Source organism: Tympanuchus pallidicinctus, unplaced genomic scaffold, assembly GCF_026119805.1.
Source record: "Tympanuchus pallidicinctus isolate F22 unplaced genomic scaffold, pur_lepc_1.0 scaffold15, whole genome shotgun sequence".
Classification (NCBI taxonomy): domain Eukaryota; kingdom Metazoa; phylum Chordata; class Aves; order Galliformes; family Phasianidae; genus Tympanuchus; species Tympanuchus pallidicinctus.
This window is the reverse complement of record NW_026294669.1, coordinates 29,714,895-29,732,228: the sequence shown is the minus strand read 5'-3', so window position 1 is coordinate 29,732,228 and position 17,334 is coordinate 29,714,895. Positions and strand designations below refer to the sequence as shown.

Below are 17,334 nucleotides of genomic sequence, written 5' to 3'. Positions count from 1 at the left end.
GGGCGGAGCTCGGCGGCGGAAGGGCGGCCGCGCGGTTCCGCTCGAGGAAGATGGTGGCGCCGGCGGCGCTCCGCGTGGTGCGATGCGGCGGCGGCGCCCTGCACGGCGCCCGGGCCGTGTTCTCTGTCGGTGCCAGGCAAGCGGGGGGCCGGGCTCCTGGTCCGAGCGACTCCGCGGGACGCTGACGGCTTTCTTTCCTCTCAGGTTCCTGCTGTGCGCCTCCGGCGACTTCGTGAAGATGTACAGCGTGGCCACCGAGGAGCTGGTGCGGCTGCTGCGGGGCCACAGTGACCTGGTGACGAGCGTGCAGCTCGCCCCGCACAACCACCTGCAGGTGGGCCGGGCCGGCAGCGGGGTAGCGCTCGGGAGGGGCGCCGTGCCGTGCCGTGCTGCGCCGTGCCGCCGGCAGCCGCGGGCCGGGCCGCTGTGCGGGCCGGAGCGCTTTGCGATGGCGGCTCGGAGCTTCTCGTGTTCTGTTTGCGGTGCTTCAGCCGCGTCTAATCTCAGTGCGTTGTTCGGTGCTTCAGCGCGAAGTGGGGATTTGATGTAAAGTCTGACTTTGGCGTATTGCTGTAACTTGGGTTTTTTTTTTTTTTTCCAGCTCTATTCTTCCTCCCTTGACGGCACCATTAAGCTGTGGGACTTCACAGATGGGATTCTCATTAAAGTACGTTGAGCTGTTCCTGTTGAGTAAATATCAGCGTTATTCTTGGTCTGTAGAAGATGATGTGCTCTCGTGTAGTAATTGCTGGACTTGTGTTTCTCCCGCAGACGTTCACTGTAGGGCATCGGCTGCTCGCGCTCTATGTGCTGCCTGCTGCTGAGGACTCTGTGTTTGTCATCATTCCAAAGCGGGGTGCAAGAGGTACGGTGTGCTTTGGCTCACCCTTACAGTGCTGCTGTCAGCCTGAGCTGTGGCACCTGGCTGAGCGGTATGATGTCAGGTGCTTTTATGTATTAGTCTTGATGTTCTGTGAACAGCAGAACAGCTGCTGTTATATATTCTGTGTATCGTGTTTTGGTTTTGTTCTGTGGGATCTGCATTCTGTACCTGCCTAGAAGAGTGCTTATCCTCACTTCTAAAGCACAGAGCGCACATATGTGATGTTGGAGGTGTGGCAAATCTTTACACAGTCCTTACTGTGGCAGTACGTACACACAGTATTTGAGACTCCTCTCTCAATTTAACAGCATATGTGGATAGTTTTTTCCTGGGATCTTCCTGAAATAAACATAAATGTACCTTGGCCTTACTCTGTTTCTGCAGATGTCACTTCAGAGCGTGTTATGCAGTGTTTCTTGCTTCCTGCTGACAGCTGCACCAGAATCCACTATTCTGACCTTGAACTTCAACACTGTTGTTTGAATTAGAATATCCAACACAATTATTTTTTGAAAAAGTATTATGTTCAAAAACACTGAATGTACTAATGTATTACAGTATAATGGTTACAAATCTCCTTTATAGTGAACGTGCATAAACCTGTTTGTAGAAGTCTTTGGATAACAGATTTTCCTTTGGCCAGATACGTTCCAACTGGTCTCAGTTAAGCTGACAAAAGCAGCAGGCCAAGACATGGAAGCCAAGGAATTTTCTGTGGTTTTGGAGGGTGTGGATGCGTCCCCAAAGTGTACTGCATTTGGAAGAGAGGTATATCCACTTCTGGGGGGATTGGCTTCTTTCTTTACTTTTCAAGTAACCTATATACCATTTATGTGTTTATAGAAATACAGCAGAACTTCAGACTCATTAATCCAATTTTTTTTTTTTTTTAATAATAACTTTATGAACCTTTCTTTGGCCCTATTCTGTTATTTGCATGCTCTGATTTCTGCCCAAGCTTTTTAAACTCCATTTGGCAAAGCAAATGATTTTGTAATCTGTAAGTACTATGTTTTCTTTAAAGGAAAAAAAAAACAAATTATAACAGGAAATTTCTTTTACATCAGCTTCTATGTTGTCTCCTTTTTCAAATATTTTGTAGTGAAACACGATTTTCTCTTTTTTTTTCACATGTGAGTACACAATCTGTATGTTCTAACTTCTTGAATAATGTTTTATATTGTAACAGGGTGAATATGTGGCATCAGTTAAAGATGTTAGTCTCCAAGTTTACTTCTTTAAACAGAAGCAATTGAACAGGTAAGAATGAAGATGCCAAGTTGTATGGTAACTGTTGAGTCACGGCCTGAACCACTGATTGAGCACCTGGGGAAAGGACTGAGGCAGCATTGGGTGCACAGGTGAAGGCAATTCAGCTGTGTGACTGGAAGGGGTGGAGCCTGGCTGCACCTCTTAAGGGTTGACTGCCATGGGAGAAGGATCTTTTTCTGGAGTTCTCTCCTTTGTGGAGTTGCTCTCTGTGAGCCTGGGTTTTCAGTGATGGGTGAGCAGTTCTCTTTTCCTTCCTTGGTAGCATCTTTCTGTCACGTTAATTCCTTTGTCATTGTGCTTCCTGTATCACCTTTTCATCGTGTTGATCTTTCTGATAGTTACACAAGTATTGCTTCAATCTTATCTAATAACATTCATATTTACTGGTGAGGTGTATGTATGTAAACATTTAAGTTGATGTTGGGCTGAAACAAGTGATGGTTTGGCCAAGGAGAATTAGGCAGAGAGGGTGGAACACGTAAAAGGCTTGCATCTTGATTGAGTATGGAGATCTAATTAAGTAAAAAACTTGTCAGTAATTTTTTTTTTTAGTACGTATGTTGGTTTATAACAACTTGGAGGCGCTTAATTTTGCTACTCAGAATTATTTTTATGTGCATTTGTGCATCAGTTGGTCCTTTGGAAGCTTTGTTTTTAAAAAAAGGAAAAAACCATGTGTAACTGAAGTTGTTGTTTTCCTAACTTCTGAAGGTTTTCTCTGAGAAGAACAAATAAAAAAGGTGGAAACAATGTCTTTACTTGTGTAGCCTGCCATCCTCAGGAGGATTGTATTGCAACTGGCCACGCTGATGGAAAGATTCGTCTCTGGTATGCCTATTTTGATTTGATTATTTGATTAGAATATTTGACTATTTACTTTTGTACCCTGACCATGGGAATTAAGTAAAACCTGAGCAGAGCAGCTGTTAGTTCTTACCATTGTGATTTTCATAAATCAAAAAAAACAAAGAATGGAAAATCCTCTGTAATTTCCTGTAATACTGATGTTGACTTCAGAGTACAGCTTCAGTTTAACATGAAGGGGGAAAATATTCCTTTTAAGCTACACTGCTATTTTAAAATGTATTTGGAAAGGTCAGAGCAGTTTGAATTTGTGGTTGTGGGCATCTGGAGTCCTAGTGACAGCACACTAGGAAAACTGTGTGGTGAAGAATTATCAGCTTGCTAAGCATGGTAGTGATGTATAGGGTGCATCAGGAAAGCTGCTGGTGTGATTCCTTCCTTTTGCACCATGTGCATACATGAAACTGTAGTCAGGAGATTGGAAAAAAGGATGGTATTCACTATTAGCATTTATTTGCTCTGTTGTCAATGACTACCTTTAAAGAACTGTTCTCTTCCTTCTCCACAGGAGGAATTTCAACCACAAAAAAGAGTACACGTTCTCTACACTGCACTGGCATCACGATAAAGTCCTGGATCTAGCTTTTTCTGTAGAAGGTGAGTACAAAAATCATTAAAAGATTAAGAGTTACAAACAGAAATTAACAGAAGTTCAAAATAATCCATTTACAAACAAACTAATTTCCAGTATTCTAAATATGTTGAAGGTGGATCTGAAATAAGTGAGAGCAGCCGTGCTTTCTTTGTAATACTTTAACATTCATAATGTCAAATAGCTGCCTGTAATAGAAATGCTCGGTCTGAAGCAGTGATTGAGCACCTGGTGGGAAGGCAGGGCCAACCCAGGGGAGCTCAGGTGCATGCGATGTACTGCAGTGATTGGAAGGGGAGGAGCCAGGATCCACCCCTTCATAGGGGATGGCATCCACCCCTCATTTAAGGGGTGGCAGTGGAGGTGAGGGCATCTCTTGCTGGAGATCTCTGCCTACTTGAGGCCTTCCAAAAGTAAGTAGCTCTTTTTGCTCACTTCTGCATCTGTGGTTGCTGCGTTTGGGCTCGTTCTCATTTTCTGTAGCCAGAGACTTTTCCACCCTGCTATTATCATCCCATGATAGCACTATGCTGTCCTTTAACAGAATGTAAAATCTAACCAGTTATATCTTCTACCCTGCCTGCCACCTTCTTCTCTTTCACCAGCAATAGTCATGAGTCCTTTCCAGAGTCTATCTGAATCCAAAATAAGTCAGGCTTGACTGAGCTTAAACCTAGTGGCGAAAATCCACTTAGTTTTCATGTGAATGTATTTCTTAGTGTACTTCTTACTGCAAAATACATATTGTAAAAGGAAAGCTAACAAGCTGTATTCTAACACAATACTCAACAGATTCAACAAGTGATAGAATTTAATATTCCCAAGCATTTCTTTAAGTTCTATTGCAGGCAGAAGTTCTTGTTATTTATGTAAGTTTCTGTGTCTGTTTTCCTTGGGATAACAAGAAATCTACCTGTGTGTATTGCCCAGGCTAGATATGAAGAATAATTCATCCATGTGTGATGCTTTAAGAAATGTTCTTCAGAAATCTGTGTGTCTGTCATTGTAACTGGTGATATTCTTAAAACCTCTAACTGTATGTTTATGATCTGAAAAGGAACCAGCTTGCTGAGTGGAGGAGTTGAATCTGTTCTAGTTCAGTGGCACAGTGGATCAGACTGCAAGAAGGATTTTCTTCCTCGCTTGGGATCTGCTATTGAATACGTCTCCATGTCACCTGATGGCGCTTTCTATTGCACCTCTCATGCAGACAACAGTATGTCTATGTTTTAAGTACCACTTACTGCAAATCTATACGGGCTCTGTTTCGTTATTTTCAGGTGGATTAGCAAGGTGTTGTGTATGGATGTTTAAAGCAGTGTTTTGCTTTTCCTTTAGTTGTGCACATTTGTCTGAGGTCTTTGTGTGAGGTCTGCTTGTAGCTCAGCTTCCCATTTTGATTCAGGAGTCTGACAGATTGTGAGAAGATGAATGTCTATCCTGCATATATATGTGTATGTAGGATTAAATAGAGATAACTACAGTCCCTTCTCCACCATTTACGCAGTTACTTTGTGGAAACTTTTTGCAAGACTTTATATGCTTTTCCTTTCAGGAATTACAATAATAAACAGCAACCTGAGATTTTCCAAAACCATTCAAGGGCTAGTTAAAGGTATGTGCACTGAAGTTTATTTTCTGCTGATGATGTGGAATGTGTCACTTCCAATCAGAGGTCACTTTCACCTTGTTTTCATTCCCAGCCAGGGATATCAAGACAGGTCTAGTGGTTGATCCTAGAACCAAAGCTTTGGTCTTGAATGGAGAGCCTGGCCACTTGCAGTTCTACTGTCTCCAAAGTGACAAACAGCTATACAGTGTAAGTTGGGCAGGCCTGTGCTAACCTTTTCATTTCTTAATTCGAGTTATACATGAGAATTTCTTTGAGGACTGTATATAGCAAACAAGGAAAAGCCATTAACTGTACTATGGGACTGGATTTCAGCCTGAGATTTTTTTCCTTTATGAGAATCTTCTATTCTAGAAGAGTATTTAAGGTAAACCTTGTTTGGAAAGATGTTTTCACCTGCTAATGTCCTATTCCTCTCATAAGTCCAATGTTTAAAAAAAAAAAAATCTGTAATTTCCCATGCAACATGCTTTTAATGTTGTGTTATTTATGTCCTATAGTATTGCTTTTCCCAAATTTTTTTTTTATACTACAGCCTGCTCAGTTCTAATCGGTGCTTTCTGGGTGTCCTTTCTCCTTTGTTTTGTGAGTGGCATCTATAAATCTGCACTCAAACTTTGAAAGTCTGATTTGTTTTGCAGTTGGATATTGTTCAGCAAGAGTACATCCATCAAGCAGGCTTAAACCAATCTGACTTGTCCAGAGTTGCGTTTAGTGCTGAAGGCAAGTGGTTAGCAACAGTAGAAGAGAGAGAAGAAACTGACCTAGAGTTACAGTTGAAGCTGTGGCTCTTTGATGAGAAAACACAAAGGTAATGATAATTTGAGCTGGCCCTGTGGGTGTCAAAGTTTGTATTTTAAGTATCATGCAAATGTCTATACAGTCCTTGTCTTGAAAAGGCAAGGTTTTCCAAATAAACTGATGGCATTATAGAGAAGACCTGAGGAAGGGATTACCGTGTGTGTCACACACATTTGTAAAAACCCATAAACAAAATTAATTGCAATTGTGAATACTTGCTTTGAATTTAATTGTCTTAGAATAATTGCCTAGGCTATCTGGGGGCTTTACTTCCTGTATTTATTTGATACTAAAATAGTGGACTGGATGAAATGGATATATTTGGTTTTTCCAGTCCCTCTCAAGTCCATTGTTAATTGATCAGTCCCTTTAGGTTACATGAAATAATTACTTCAATTTTTTGGGTCGTCTTTAACAAATATGCCTCTGGTTCATACGTTTCCCAACTTCTCACTTAATAATATTTTTTTTAGTCTAAAAGTGATCTTAAAGAGAAAACAAACCAAAATAATGCTGACGCATGTAGTAGTAGTAGAAGTGTGACTGATCAACTAACTAAGGAAAAGGTTGCCCTGATTTCAGGCTGGATGTTTGAGACTGGTGTTCACTTAACTAATAATTTTGGCTGCTAGGATGCTGTCTATAGAGGAGTGCAACTAATTAGATAAGATGGATCTGTAAATGCAATAGCACTTCAGCTATCTAATTAGAAGTTTTTTGATTCTTTATTTGCAGCTTTAGACTCAATACTAGAGTAAGCATGCCTCATGAGGATCACGTAACGGCGATGTGCTTCCGCGACATGGATGAAACGGAAGATGACTCTCTGATGCTGGTAACAACTGGGAGAGATGGTGTGTTTAAGGTCTGGGTGATACTAGAAGACACTGATCCGGAGGGTAAGTAAGGTCAGAGTGTAATATGCTCTTATTTGTCTCCTTATAACACGCTATAGAAATGCTGACCCAAAGTTAATCCCTTCAAAACTAGGTCATCTATTCCTACCCATTTATTCACGCTATTGCATGTTCTCCTGAGCATCCTCTGCCATGGACTTCTGCTGTAGTTTTACAATATGAGATTTGCAGTGTAAGGAACCTCCTTATAAAGACTTCACAGAGCTTGCTGCAGGAGGGCATGGCAGCCTATATTTATTATTTAAAAGATTGTTTTTAGCATGGTTTCTCCACTCTAGGAAACTGGAGTGGGTATAGTCTTCTAGAATCCGGATCAAAAAAGGATATAGGGCAGAGTTATGTTCAATGGCATGCGTAGAAGTACACATGGATATTGAATTCCCTTGTATTTGACCAGGGAAGGAAAGAAATGTGTAGCCAGAAGGATTTGGCATGCCACAGCTTTTTTTTTTTTTCAGCGAATGATAAAGTAACTAGTTAATATGTAGACTGTGTTGATGTATTTATTTGTAGCTAGTTGCTCGCTGTGCCGCTAGATGGCGCTGTGCCGTTAAAGTAATAACTGGCTCTGGCCTCGAAGGTCTTTTCAGTGCCAGCTCACAGCTTTTACATAAAGGACGTCTGAATATGGGCTGAACTTATTTTCTTCACTTTCTTTATCTTGTTCGTAAGTTGTTAAGGTCGGCTATACAAGTTTGCTGATACTCAAAATGTGTGTTAGGTTGTAAATGCATCCATTTGTTTCTGTTACTTTAGAGTAATTATCAACTGTAGAAAAAGGACCTAAGCAGAACAGGCTGGCAGGTTAAACAAGACAAGAAAGCAAACTGACAGGTTGCTTTGCTATCCTGAAGCTTTGTGTAAATGAGCCACAAGCTTTCTTGGAATCAAATGCAACCTGTCTTACAACTTCTAGTAATGCTCGTGTTCTTGCTACAGTTTTGGAAGAACAAGATACTTAAAAATAGTATTTGTTGAACTGGAGTATCTTTTTTTTTTTTAATCTGTCTGCCTGTTTGTTGGCTAAATCTACCCTTATGCTGTACCATATCAATCATGGGATTCACTGAGATGCAAAACCTATTGGATGCTCCTTGTAGGTTCTTTGTACTTCACAAAAAATTATGCCTTCTGAAAGAAAATTTACTTTCTCTTGAGCCAATTTTTCAGTGCTATTATTTGAACTCTTCGTGTATGGACCTGAATGTAATGAATTTAATTATTCAATGCAGCACAGCTAAGTTTGAGTTGGAGCTGTGACTTCGTAGGCAGCTACCATGGCTACCAGGCTACCAACTGCTGTTTCTCAGAAGATGGCTCTTTGCTTGCCGTTAGCTTTGAAGAAACTGTCACTGTATGGGATTCTAGTACTTGGGATCTGAAGTGTACGTTTTGCCACCCACCTGGGAAAATAAGGTATGTTTTTCATCTGGCTTATTCTTTCTTGTTTGAACTTCTCAGAACAGAAAGAATTGATTTGTAGTGTTTTAAGATTGAATATGTTCATATAAGCATTGAGTTAATAGTCTAAGTTCATATATAGGGAAGCATAATTAAAAGTCTCCTATTAATCTGGAGGTGAATCCAAGTACTGAAAGAATAAAAGTCTACCTTAAATTTGTGCTCTTGTTAGTATTTTATTCTTGAATACTGATAAAACTCCTATTTGGAAACTGTAAAGCTGTACTGATGTTGTTGTCTGCGTTACAGTGTGTGTGTCTTGACTGTTGCTAGCCTTTGCTGGAAAGTCTGTGTTTGCCCAGCAGACCAACCCAGCACTTTCTGCTAGGTGCTACAACAAGAAAAGATATCCAGAAGGTCTAGAGACCATGTTGTTTTATAAACATAATGAGGAATGGCATTCATCTGTGGTGAGGCAAAAAGGTAGAGACTCAATGAATAGGACAACTTCTATACAAGCTTTCTAGGGCTGTGCAGTTATTGCAGTGGTTTGTGATCCAGGCAAAGTACCTATCTTAGCAGTTGTCTTAGAAAAATAGGCCAGTAGGTGGCCTTGCTGCTTCATCCAGTTAAGCTCTGTGCCAGATCTCTAAACAAATTCTGAATGGGGAAGATGCTACAACTGAATGATAGCATTCTCTTTCAGCTGTTGTGTAGCTCTCCACACAGTTGCTGGGATAATGTGAAAGGTTCTAAATATACTCAGAGAACATGTAGAATGAAAAGCAAAACGCTGCTTATTTGCAGTGTTTTAAAGACTGAAAGACAGTATCACTGAAAGAAGAGATTTGTTGTCAGTTTTGAAACAAGTCCGTTTCGTTCATACTGATTCTCCAAGAGTAGTCATTGAGAAGTATGATTCTAAAGTGGGTTCTGCAGGAAACACATGAGAGCGTGTTAGCTCTCCATTGCATCTCAGGGAAATGTCTCTTTTGGCGGCTTGGTACAGCAGCAAGTTTTTCCCTTGGGAATTTTTCCTTTTGAAGCCTTTGCTATATGCTGTATTAAAACGAAATAAGGTATTCTGTGTACTGAATTAAATGACTGTTATGTAAGTTCAAATGGCTATGCTTTAATGAAGAGATTTGAAAGCATTCTCATGTAGTATTAGAAATCTGTTTGATTGTGTAACAAGAACAAGAAATTCATGTGATTGAAAACAAATTGCTTGTTTTCTTCAGTCAGAGCAACCTATGAGAACGTAACTGATTTTATTTCTATTCCATTTCTCTTCTAGTGTTTAGCACAATGCTAGGTGTTCTAGAGGTTGTTTTTTTTTTTTCCCTAACCCCAGTGTTAACACTCCATAGTAATTAAAGACTTGTTACTAATTTATGAACCTAAGATTGCTGCTTCAAGTCGGAATGATTTATGAACAGTTTGAAATACTCTGTACTCCTTACAGATTCATGCATACTTGAAATCTCCCACATCTATGTGTGGTAGTTGTGTGTGAAAGTTCCTTGCTACTGGAGGTGAAAGCAAAATGTGAACTTGTCCTGATTAACTATCAGAATTAAATCTTTAATGAATGTTCTTGTGACTTGTGAATCAAAACTGCATGGAGAAACAGAAGTTGAAGATAATGGACTTGTTTTGACTTCTTACTTCTGCAGGACCATCTGCTTTGGGAGACTAACATGTTCCAAATACCTGATTGGTGCCACCGATCATGGCTTTCTCTGTTGCTGGAATCTGCTCAGCTGTGCATGTAAGATGAGCTTAAATGCATGCTAGAGTGAAAGTAATGATGTTTAACCTTTGAATGTGCTATGATAACTTAAAGTAATTCTAATTTGATTCTAGATTGACCCACTGTAAAATGGCCTGCGGAGTTGTAATGTTTTTTGTACTTGAGTATAGATAGTATCTCACCCAGTATGCATGTGCTTAGCAAATCCTAGTTTAGATGATGGATAACCCAACAGCAGCTAGTATTTCCTTCATTTTTACAAATAGTTGATCATGTTTTCGTTAATCTGAGAATAACTGAAGTTGTATGGCTCTTGCAGAGGTTAAGCCTTGTGGGTCTTTTCCACTTGAAGTTTTATTTGGCAAAGCACCTGAATAGAATTCTTTTTCACATCCTGCTGTTGCTGTGTTTGCTTTTCAGTGGAATGGAGTGCTCACCTCAACGTCGTAGTTCTGCAACCTGATCCCTTTTCAGAACATATTGCTGCTTTCTCCTGGCTCTTTAAAGAGTCCAGCTGTGAGTACAAAGGCTTTTTTGACAAGTAGTAGTCAGTGGAACTTAAAACTGGTGAAGTATGATTTATATAAAAGATTTTCTTAGAATTCAGCTCCATTAAAGCCATTAAACAGGCCTGAGTCTGTGTCTGACCCAGGGAAAACTGAGCTATGTTTTGAAGCAGCAATTAAATACAGGTAAATTCCAGTATTTAAACAACACGCTCCCCGTCTTCTCTTTCAATAGTTTGTCTCCAGCACAGTATAAGATTAACTGTCCTCTGGATGAGTGTCTTGTGTGGTCTCAACTCTCACCTCGAAGCTCAAAATCATGGTTGAATTATATAGCTTTGTACTAGACTTCTGATGTAAGTGAAGATTAATCTTTCCAGAACTACTGTTCTACAGTAAACTTCATCTCCAAGTATGTTCTTGGGATTGAAATAATGTGAAAAGTACTGTATGGGGACTGCTGACTTGTGGCCTGGACCTCTGATTGATCACCTGAGGCAACCAGTGAGTCAGCCATGGGAGCACAGGTGGAGGCAATTCACCTGTGCTGCAGGAGGGGGTGGAGCCTGGCTGCACCTCTCCTAGACCCATTTAAGAGCTGACTGCCAGTGGGAAGGATCTCTTCTGGAGATCCCCCCTTTTGGAGTTTTCCAGCGAGCCCAGGATAAGGGTAAGCCCTCCATCTATTCTTTTTTGGTGTGATAACTTGCTTAGCCAAACATTCTTGTATATATCTTAATTATAACGTCTGTATAATCATTGATTATACAAGTACCGTAAATTATGTGTTAAGTGTATCTGAGCATAATTCCTGTTTAAAGGCAGTCCTGTGCAGAACTTTCTGGCTTTGATGCATAGTGCTTTGACAACTCTCCAGAAGGGTAAGAATGCCATGACTTCAAGCGAAGATGTTCTTGTATTTGCAGTGTTTGTATTTAAGCCAAATGAGCCACAGCCAATCTGTATCCAGAGAAAAATTTGTAAGGAAAGGATCCAGTTTGCTGCCTTTGTTCCAAGAGATGCACCTGAATCAATTGGCTCAGATAAATACCTGTGGCTAAGAAGATCCCAACTATTTTTTCTTACGGATACACAAGTAAGAAATAGTCACTGGTGGGGAAGGTGGTTCTTAGGGGATAAATAGGTACACAACTGCTGCCAAGTGTAAGAATTTACCTTTATGATTTCGAAGAAGAAAAAGCTGTACTTTTCTGTAAAAACTTTCCAATGCTAAAATAGATTAACACTGATTACTTACTGGTTTTCTACTAGTCAGAGTTTCCATTGCTTTGTGCTTGCAGGAAACTAAGTGGCATGGGAATGCTGCCTATGCTTTTTGTAGTGGAAATGCTAAGTTATGGGCTGAAGCAGTGATTGAGCACCTGGTGGGAAGGCAAGGTCAACCCAGGGGGGGATCAGGTGTAAGCAATGCACCTGAGTGACTGGGAGGGGAGGAGCCTGGATCTACCCCTTCCCAGACCTCATTTTAAGGGCTGGCAGTGGAGGTAAGGGGGTCTTTTGCTGGAGATCCCTGCCTACCAGAGGCCTTCCCAAGTTAAGCAACTCTTTTATTTCTGAATCTGTGGTGCTGCATTTGGGCTTGTTCTCATTCTCTGCAGCCAGTGACTTTGCTACTGTGCTATTATTATCCCATTATAGCTTTTTGCTGGTAAACTTAAATGTGAAGTAGTATTGCTGTAGTATTGCTAGTTAAGCGAAAGATTCATATGATAATCCATTTTATCTGTTTTATTTGGGTGCTAATTTGTTTGCTTTCTATTCCACCCAGAAAGGCTGTCCAGAGCCTTTAGATCCATTCATGCTTCCTTTAGGTTCTTTCTAAAATAAAGACGTTTGCTGCTTCTGCTTGACCAACAAAAGCTTTTGGGTCTGCAGACAAGCTACTGAAATACAGAGAGCAGTTTCCTGTTTCTTAATTCTGCTACATCATTGTTTATTTTAGGAGCTAATGACAGTAAGCACAAAGTCTCTGGAAGAAAGACTTACGCTGTCAAGCGAACAGGTAACTTTCTCAAAAGTTCTTTTAGGGGTAGGTGGAGCAGGTCCAAACTCTCTTAGTGTTTAATTGCCAGATTCAAATGCCTTTCATCACTGAAGGACATACCACTTCCTGGCATGAAGCCACAGGCAATTATCTGAAGGGGCAGCTCTTCCTTAACTTTGGCAGAATTACTGTTCATAAAACCTTAAAAAAAAATCAAGTATTAGGAAGCTACACTCTCATTTTCATGATCTAAAGCAAGCTCTTTAATTTGGTGTCTTTAATGCTTGGAATCTAGAATATGGCACATGAGCAACTTTGTAGTGATGGTGAAAACGTTGTCAGTCCGTTTTGTTTTACGAGTGGGGAAAAAGCTGTGAAATAATTTCAGTATGTACTTAAATGGAGAGGTAGTGTGGGAAATTCAGTCTTGTGAATTCACACTGAAGAATTGCTCCATGCCTTGTGAGATGAATGAAAGAGTGGCACTCGATGGAGTGATTGGTTAGGTAAAGTAGATGAAAATAGAAGCTAATATCTTTCCGAGATAAAATTCAATTGGAACGTGGTTGTAAGCAATCAGTTTGTTTGTGAGGTTTGCTGATGTAGAAAAATGGCAGAAGGGAAGTTACCAAGCAGTACCTCAAGATGGGCAATTGGCTCATTCAGCAGATACTGGGGTATAAGTGATCTTTCAGTGAGAAGTGGCATATAGAAGCTATATTTCAGTTTTTCTGGCACACGCACCGGCTTCTGGTTCTGGAAGTTAGTTGGTGCATCAGTGAACTAACATCTGGTGTTCATACTGCTAGAAGAGCAAAAGTTCAGATTCTAGAGAGTTCTATTAGCTCTGTGAGGAATTTATTGGAAAGGATGCCTGGGAGAGAATGGGTACAAAGAGCTGTGTCAAATAGCTCAGCTGAGTTAAACCTGAGCATGAGACTCTGTCACTTGGGTTGACTCTAAATTCTACTTGAGTTTTGGTAACAGAGAATGAGGTGGAACTTAAATCTGTGTTATTAAGTTCTAGTTAAAACTTTGTCCTTTCTCAATCACAAGATGCTTTTTTTTTTTTTTTTTTTTTTAATTCAAGCTGGCAGTAGAAGAAAGTCTTCCTGTGACCCCATTTAGCTTGCTGTTGGGAAAGCACAGACATCAACAGTCACAGGGGGATGTAGACCTTGGAAAAATTGTTCGCCATCACCATGAGCAAGATTCCCCTGCTGTCAAAGAGGTAGGAATCACTACAGTAAAAATATGAGCAAAATAATGGCAGGCAAAAACTTTCATGAAGCCTCTTTTTTTTTTTCTTTCTCTTCAGCTCCTGCATACTCCAGCGCATGTTTTGCCATCTGCTTCCTTCCTGTGCCCCATATTTATTAATTCATTGCTTGTCTCCAAAGAGAAGAAAAGGTAAGAGAAATTGGAAGGACTCCTCCATGTTATTTAAGGTGAAATACATCTTTATTTAAAGTGTAAGACTGATTTTCTAGTATGATTCATTATTCTGTTCATACAGGCGAGTAGAACATGTCATAGAGGCAACGTAAAGCAAAAAAAAAAAAAAGTTCAGATATGCAAGATCAGCTGCTTAACATATGGGCCTTTTCATTGCTGTTGTTAGTTATCCTGTCATTTGGCATAATGTACTTTTAAGCAGAACGTATACGTAGATACTCCAAAGTTGTTTGTCAATTGAACTTTATTTGCAGGTAAGGATTGTAGAAGGCTAGAATGGCTTGAGTTGAAAGGGACCTTAAAATAGTCAAGTTCCAACCCTGCTGCCCTGGGCAGGGCTGCTGCTCACTAGGTCAGGTGCCCATGGCCCCATCCAACCTGGTCCTGTACATTTACAGGGATGGGGCATCGACATCTTCTCTGGGCAGTCCGTGCCAGTGCCTGTGGTGACCTTCTGAGAAAGGAACTGCCACCTGGTGACTAATCTAAATCTCCCCTCTTCTAGTTCAAAGCCTTTCCCCCTTAGCTTATTATCAGGTTGTGGAAAAACTAATTCTCCCTCCTGTTTGTAAGCTCCCATCAAGAACTGGAAGACTGTAACAAGGTATCCCCAAACCCTTCTGTTCTCCTGTGTGAAAAATCACAGCTCCTTTGACTATTCTCTGTAAAAGAAGTACTCCAGCCCTCTGATCATCTTCATGGCTTCCTCTGGATTCGTTCTGACAGGTCCATGCCCTTCTCATGCTGGGGTCCCCAGACCCAGATGCAGCCCTCCAGGTGGAGTCTCCTGAGAACAGTGTAGAGGGAGACTTTTACTTTCCTCCCTGCTGCTCACACTGCTCACTTATCTTTTGATGCAGCCCAGGATACAGTTGGCCTTCTGGGCTGCAAGTTCACATGCTGATCTCATATTAGGTTTTTCATTCATTGATGCCTGCAAGCCCTCCTCTAGAGTGCTGCCTGTTATGCATTCTCTGCTCAGGCTGTACTCGTGTCTGGGTTTGCTCCAAGTCAGGTACAGCACCACGCACTTGGCCCTGTTGAACTTCATGAGGTTTGTGTGGGCCAGCTTTCAGGTGGGTTGAGATCCTTCTGGATGGCTTCTCTTTGCTCCAGGATGTCAACCTCACTCAGCTTAGTGTTGACTGCAAATTTGCCAAGCTTCTATTCGTTCCTGCTGAATATGTTGTAATAAAGATGTTAAATAATGCTAGTCCTAAACTTAAGGTCTAGGCTGAACAGTAGGTTTAGAATTCAAATTTCATTCCCAGTGAAACTACAGAGTAAGATTGTGAAAACAGGCAAGCTTGTTTGACAGTACTGTAATCCCAGTTTAATGCAGTGATTCAATAAGTACTTAAAATGTGTGGATGCCTGCTCGTTTGATATCAACGTAAAGTTCTAGAAAATGGATGCCAACGCAAAGGTTATTAATCCTAATATAAGGCTGCCTTAATATCTTGACACTTAGACTGAATGCAACCAGGTAGTTCTGTTACTTGCTTGCATGATCTATTCTTTAAAGCGTTTCATAATCCTGTACCAAGCTGCAGATGAAAGTATGTCATTGGTATCAGCTGCCATCTGAAATTTGCAGAGACAGATGAAAGGATGGTTGATATAGCCAGAAGAAATGCTGGTTTGAGTACGTTTTACATGTACACTGTATTCTGCTCCTACAGCAGTGTGATCAGTTGTGCTGTGATAGCTCGTATGGCTAGCTTTCTTATGAGATTACCCAAGTAAAACTGCTGTGATAACAACAAAAGTGGTAAAAATCGCATACAAGGATCATGTAGAAATTTGCATGCAGTTCCAGGATTCAAGAGTTTAGGAGTTCAGTGGCCTGTGCAAATATTTGCTGCTCTAGAGCTCGTACTTTGACACTGGTGATTAGTGTCACCAGCACTTTTAAAGTTGCGTATGAGTCTAAGCACTGGAACGTTGGGCAACTGTAGATAGCTATGTGGAATAACTTCCTGATTGATGTTTCTCTTTGCCTTTTAAGTATAATTATAATGTATTACATCTGTACCTTCAGTTTAGATTTTACACATGGTAAATGAGTTTATTAGAACAGATGATATTTAGGAGTATTCTTCTACCATGTAGAACTTTTTCAATAGTATCTAAAATAAGACTTAAGCGACAGACACTTGAATAGTGTATAATTACCACATTGCAAATGGTAACTTTTCTGTCTAACTCTTCTGAGTATGTCAAGTCAGAAGGGAACTGCTGCTTAAAAACCGCTCTGTATTTCAAAATAAATAAATAAATAAAAATTCCTAAGAACATCCTGGGTACTGTAGTGACTTTTAAGACCAAATGACCTTTTTCAGGACTGAAAGAGAAGACTGGCCTTCTTATTTATTGCCTCATCTGCTGGCTTGTTCTGTTCTTAATCCTACAGGGGTTGAAGTGATAACATTTTATGTAATACTAATCTGCATGTGCTGATGGTGTTAGTTGTTTTGGCTTTAGAGAAAGAGAATGTATGCTTGTTAAATTTACTTAATGTACCTACTGTGGGGAAAAAGCCTTGTATTTGAGATGGCAAGAGAAGTACAGTAGTTTCTCAGAAGTCTTAGATTTAAGAACAAAAATTCTAGTACTCCAAGTTATTTTTGTAGTAACTCAGTGTATAGTATCACAACTATTTGTTAACATTTTTTGTTGCCAATCATATCCTTACACAGTGCTGAAGAGGCTCCTGCTGAAGTAGAAATGGAAAGTGAAGAAGCAGAGGATGATTCAGATGAGGAAACCGCTGCTACTGAAATGAGACAAGATGATACAATGCCTATGGAATCATTAGGAGAGACAACACATAAACTGTCTAAATCCGAGGAAAAAGAGCTGCGAAAAATAAGAAAAACAGACTTCAGTTGGATATCAGTTTTCTAAACATGCTGGTTTTTTAATAGTGTAAGTTGAATCTTTGTGGATTAAATATTCTTCCAGAAATCTTTCAGTTGTTTGGCTGTGAATTTCAGCAACTTTTACTGCCCTAAGAAAAGAGAACGGAGGGGAGGGATTAAAGTTCTGAAAAAAATGGCTCTGATCTTAGCTTTATGACTGATTGTCTCTGAGCTCAGAAAATGTTTAAGCTGTATTTTTTTCCCTTTGCAAGTGCATTTAAAAGGCTACTAGCAAAACTGAATTTATTATGTGACTTGTGGTCAGTTACCGAATCTCCTCAGCTGAGACCAGGCCACTGAGGCCCGAGGAAGAGCAGCAAACAACTTGAATCTA

General features: G+C 40.4%; 1 protein-coding gene across 6 annotated transcripts; it reads left to right on the top strand.

Moving 5' to 3' along the window:
* The first annotated feature begins 35 nt into the window (after positions 1 to 35).
* On the top strand, positions 36 to 17,046 carry WDR75 (WD repeat domain 75). Of its 6 annotated transcripts, XM_052676470.1 has the most exons (21): positions 36 to 136; positions 205 to 334; positions 602 to 667; positions 772 to 865; positions 1,527 to 1,651; positions 2,073 to 2,143; positions 2,867 to 2,983; positions 3,528 to 3,616; positions 4,669 to 4,827; positions 5,167 to 5,226; positions 5,315 to 5,430; positions 5,883 to 6,052; positions 6,778 to 6,941; positions 8,192 to 8,375; positions 10,037 to 10,131; positions 10,534 to 10,629; positions 11,546 to 11,715; positions 12,583 to 12,642; positions 13,715 to 13,855; positions 13,943 to 14,034; positions 16,779 to 17,046. In XM_052676470.1, the coding sequence occupies exons 1-21, from the start codon at positions 51 to 53 to the stop codon at positions 16,984 to 16,986; spliced, it is 2,493 nt and encodes an 830-aa protein (XP_052532430.1). In that variant the 5' UTR covers positions 36 to 50; the 3' UTR covers positions 16,987 to 17,046. The 6 variants fall into 6 exon arrangements, with proteins under 6 accessions (XP_052532430.1, XP_052532425.1, XP_052532426.1 ...); XM_052676465.1 differs by having other exon boundaries at positions 43 to 334; positions 11,528 to 11,715; XM_052676466.1 differs by having other exon boundaries at positions 44 to 334.
* Positions 17,047 to 17,334: the final 288 nt, after the last annotated feature.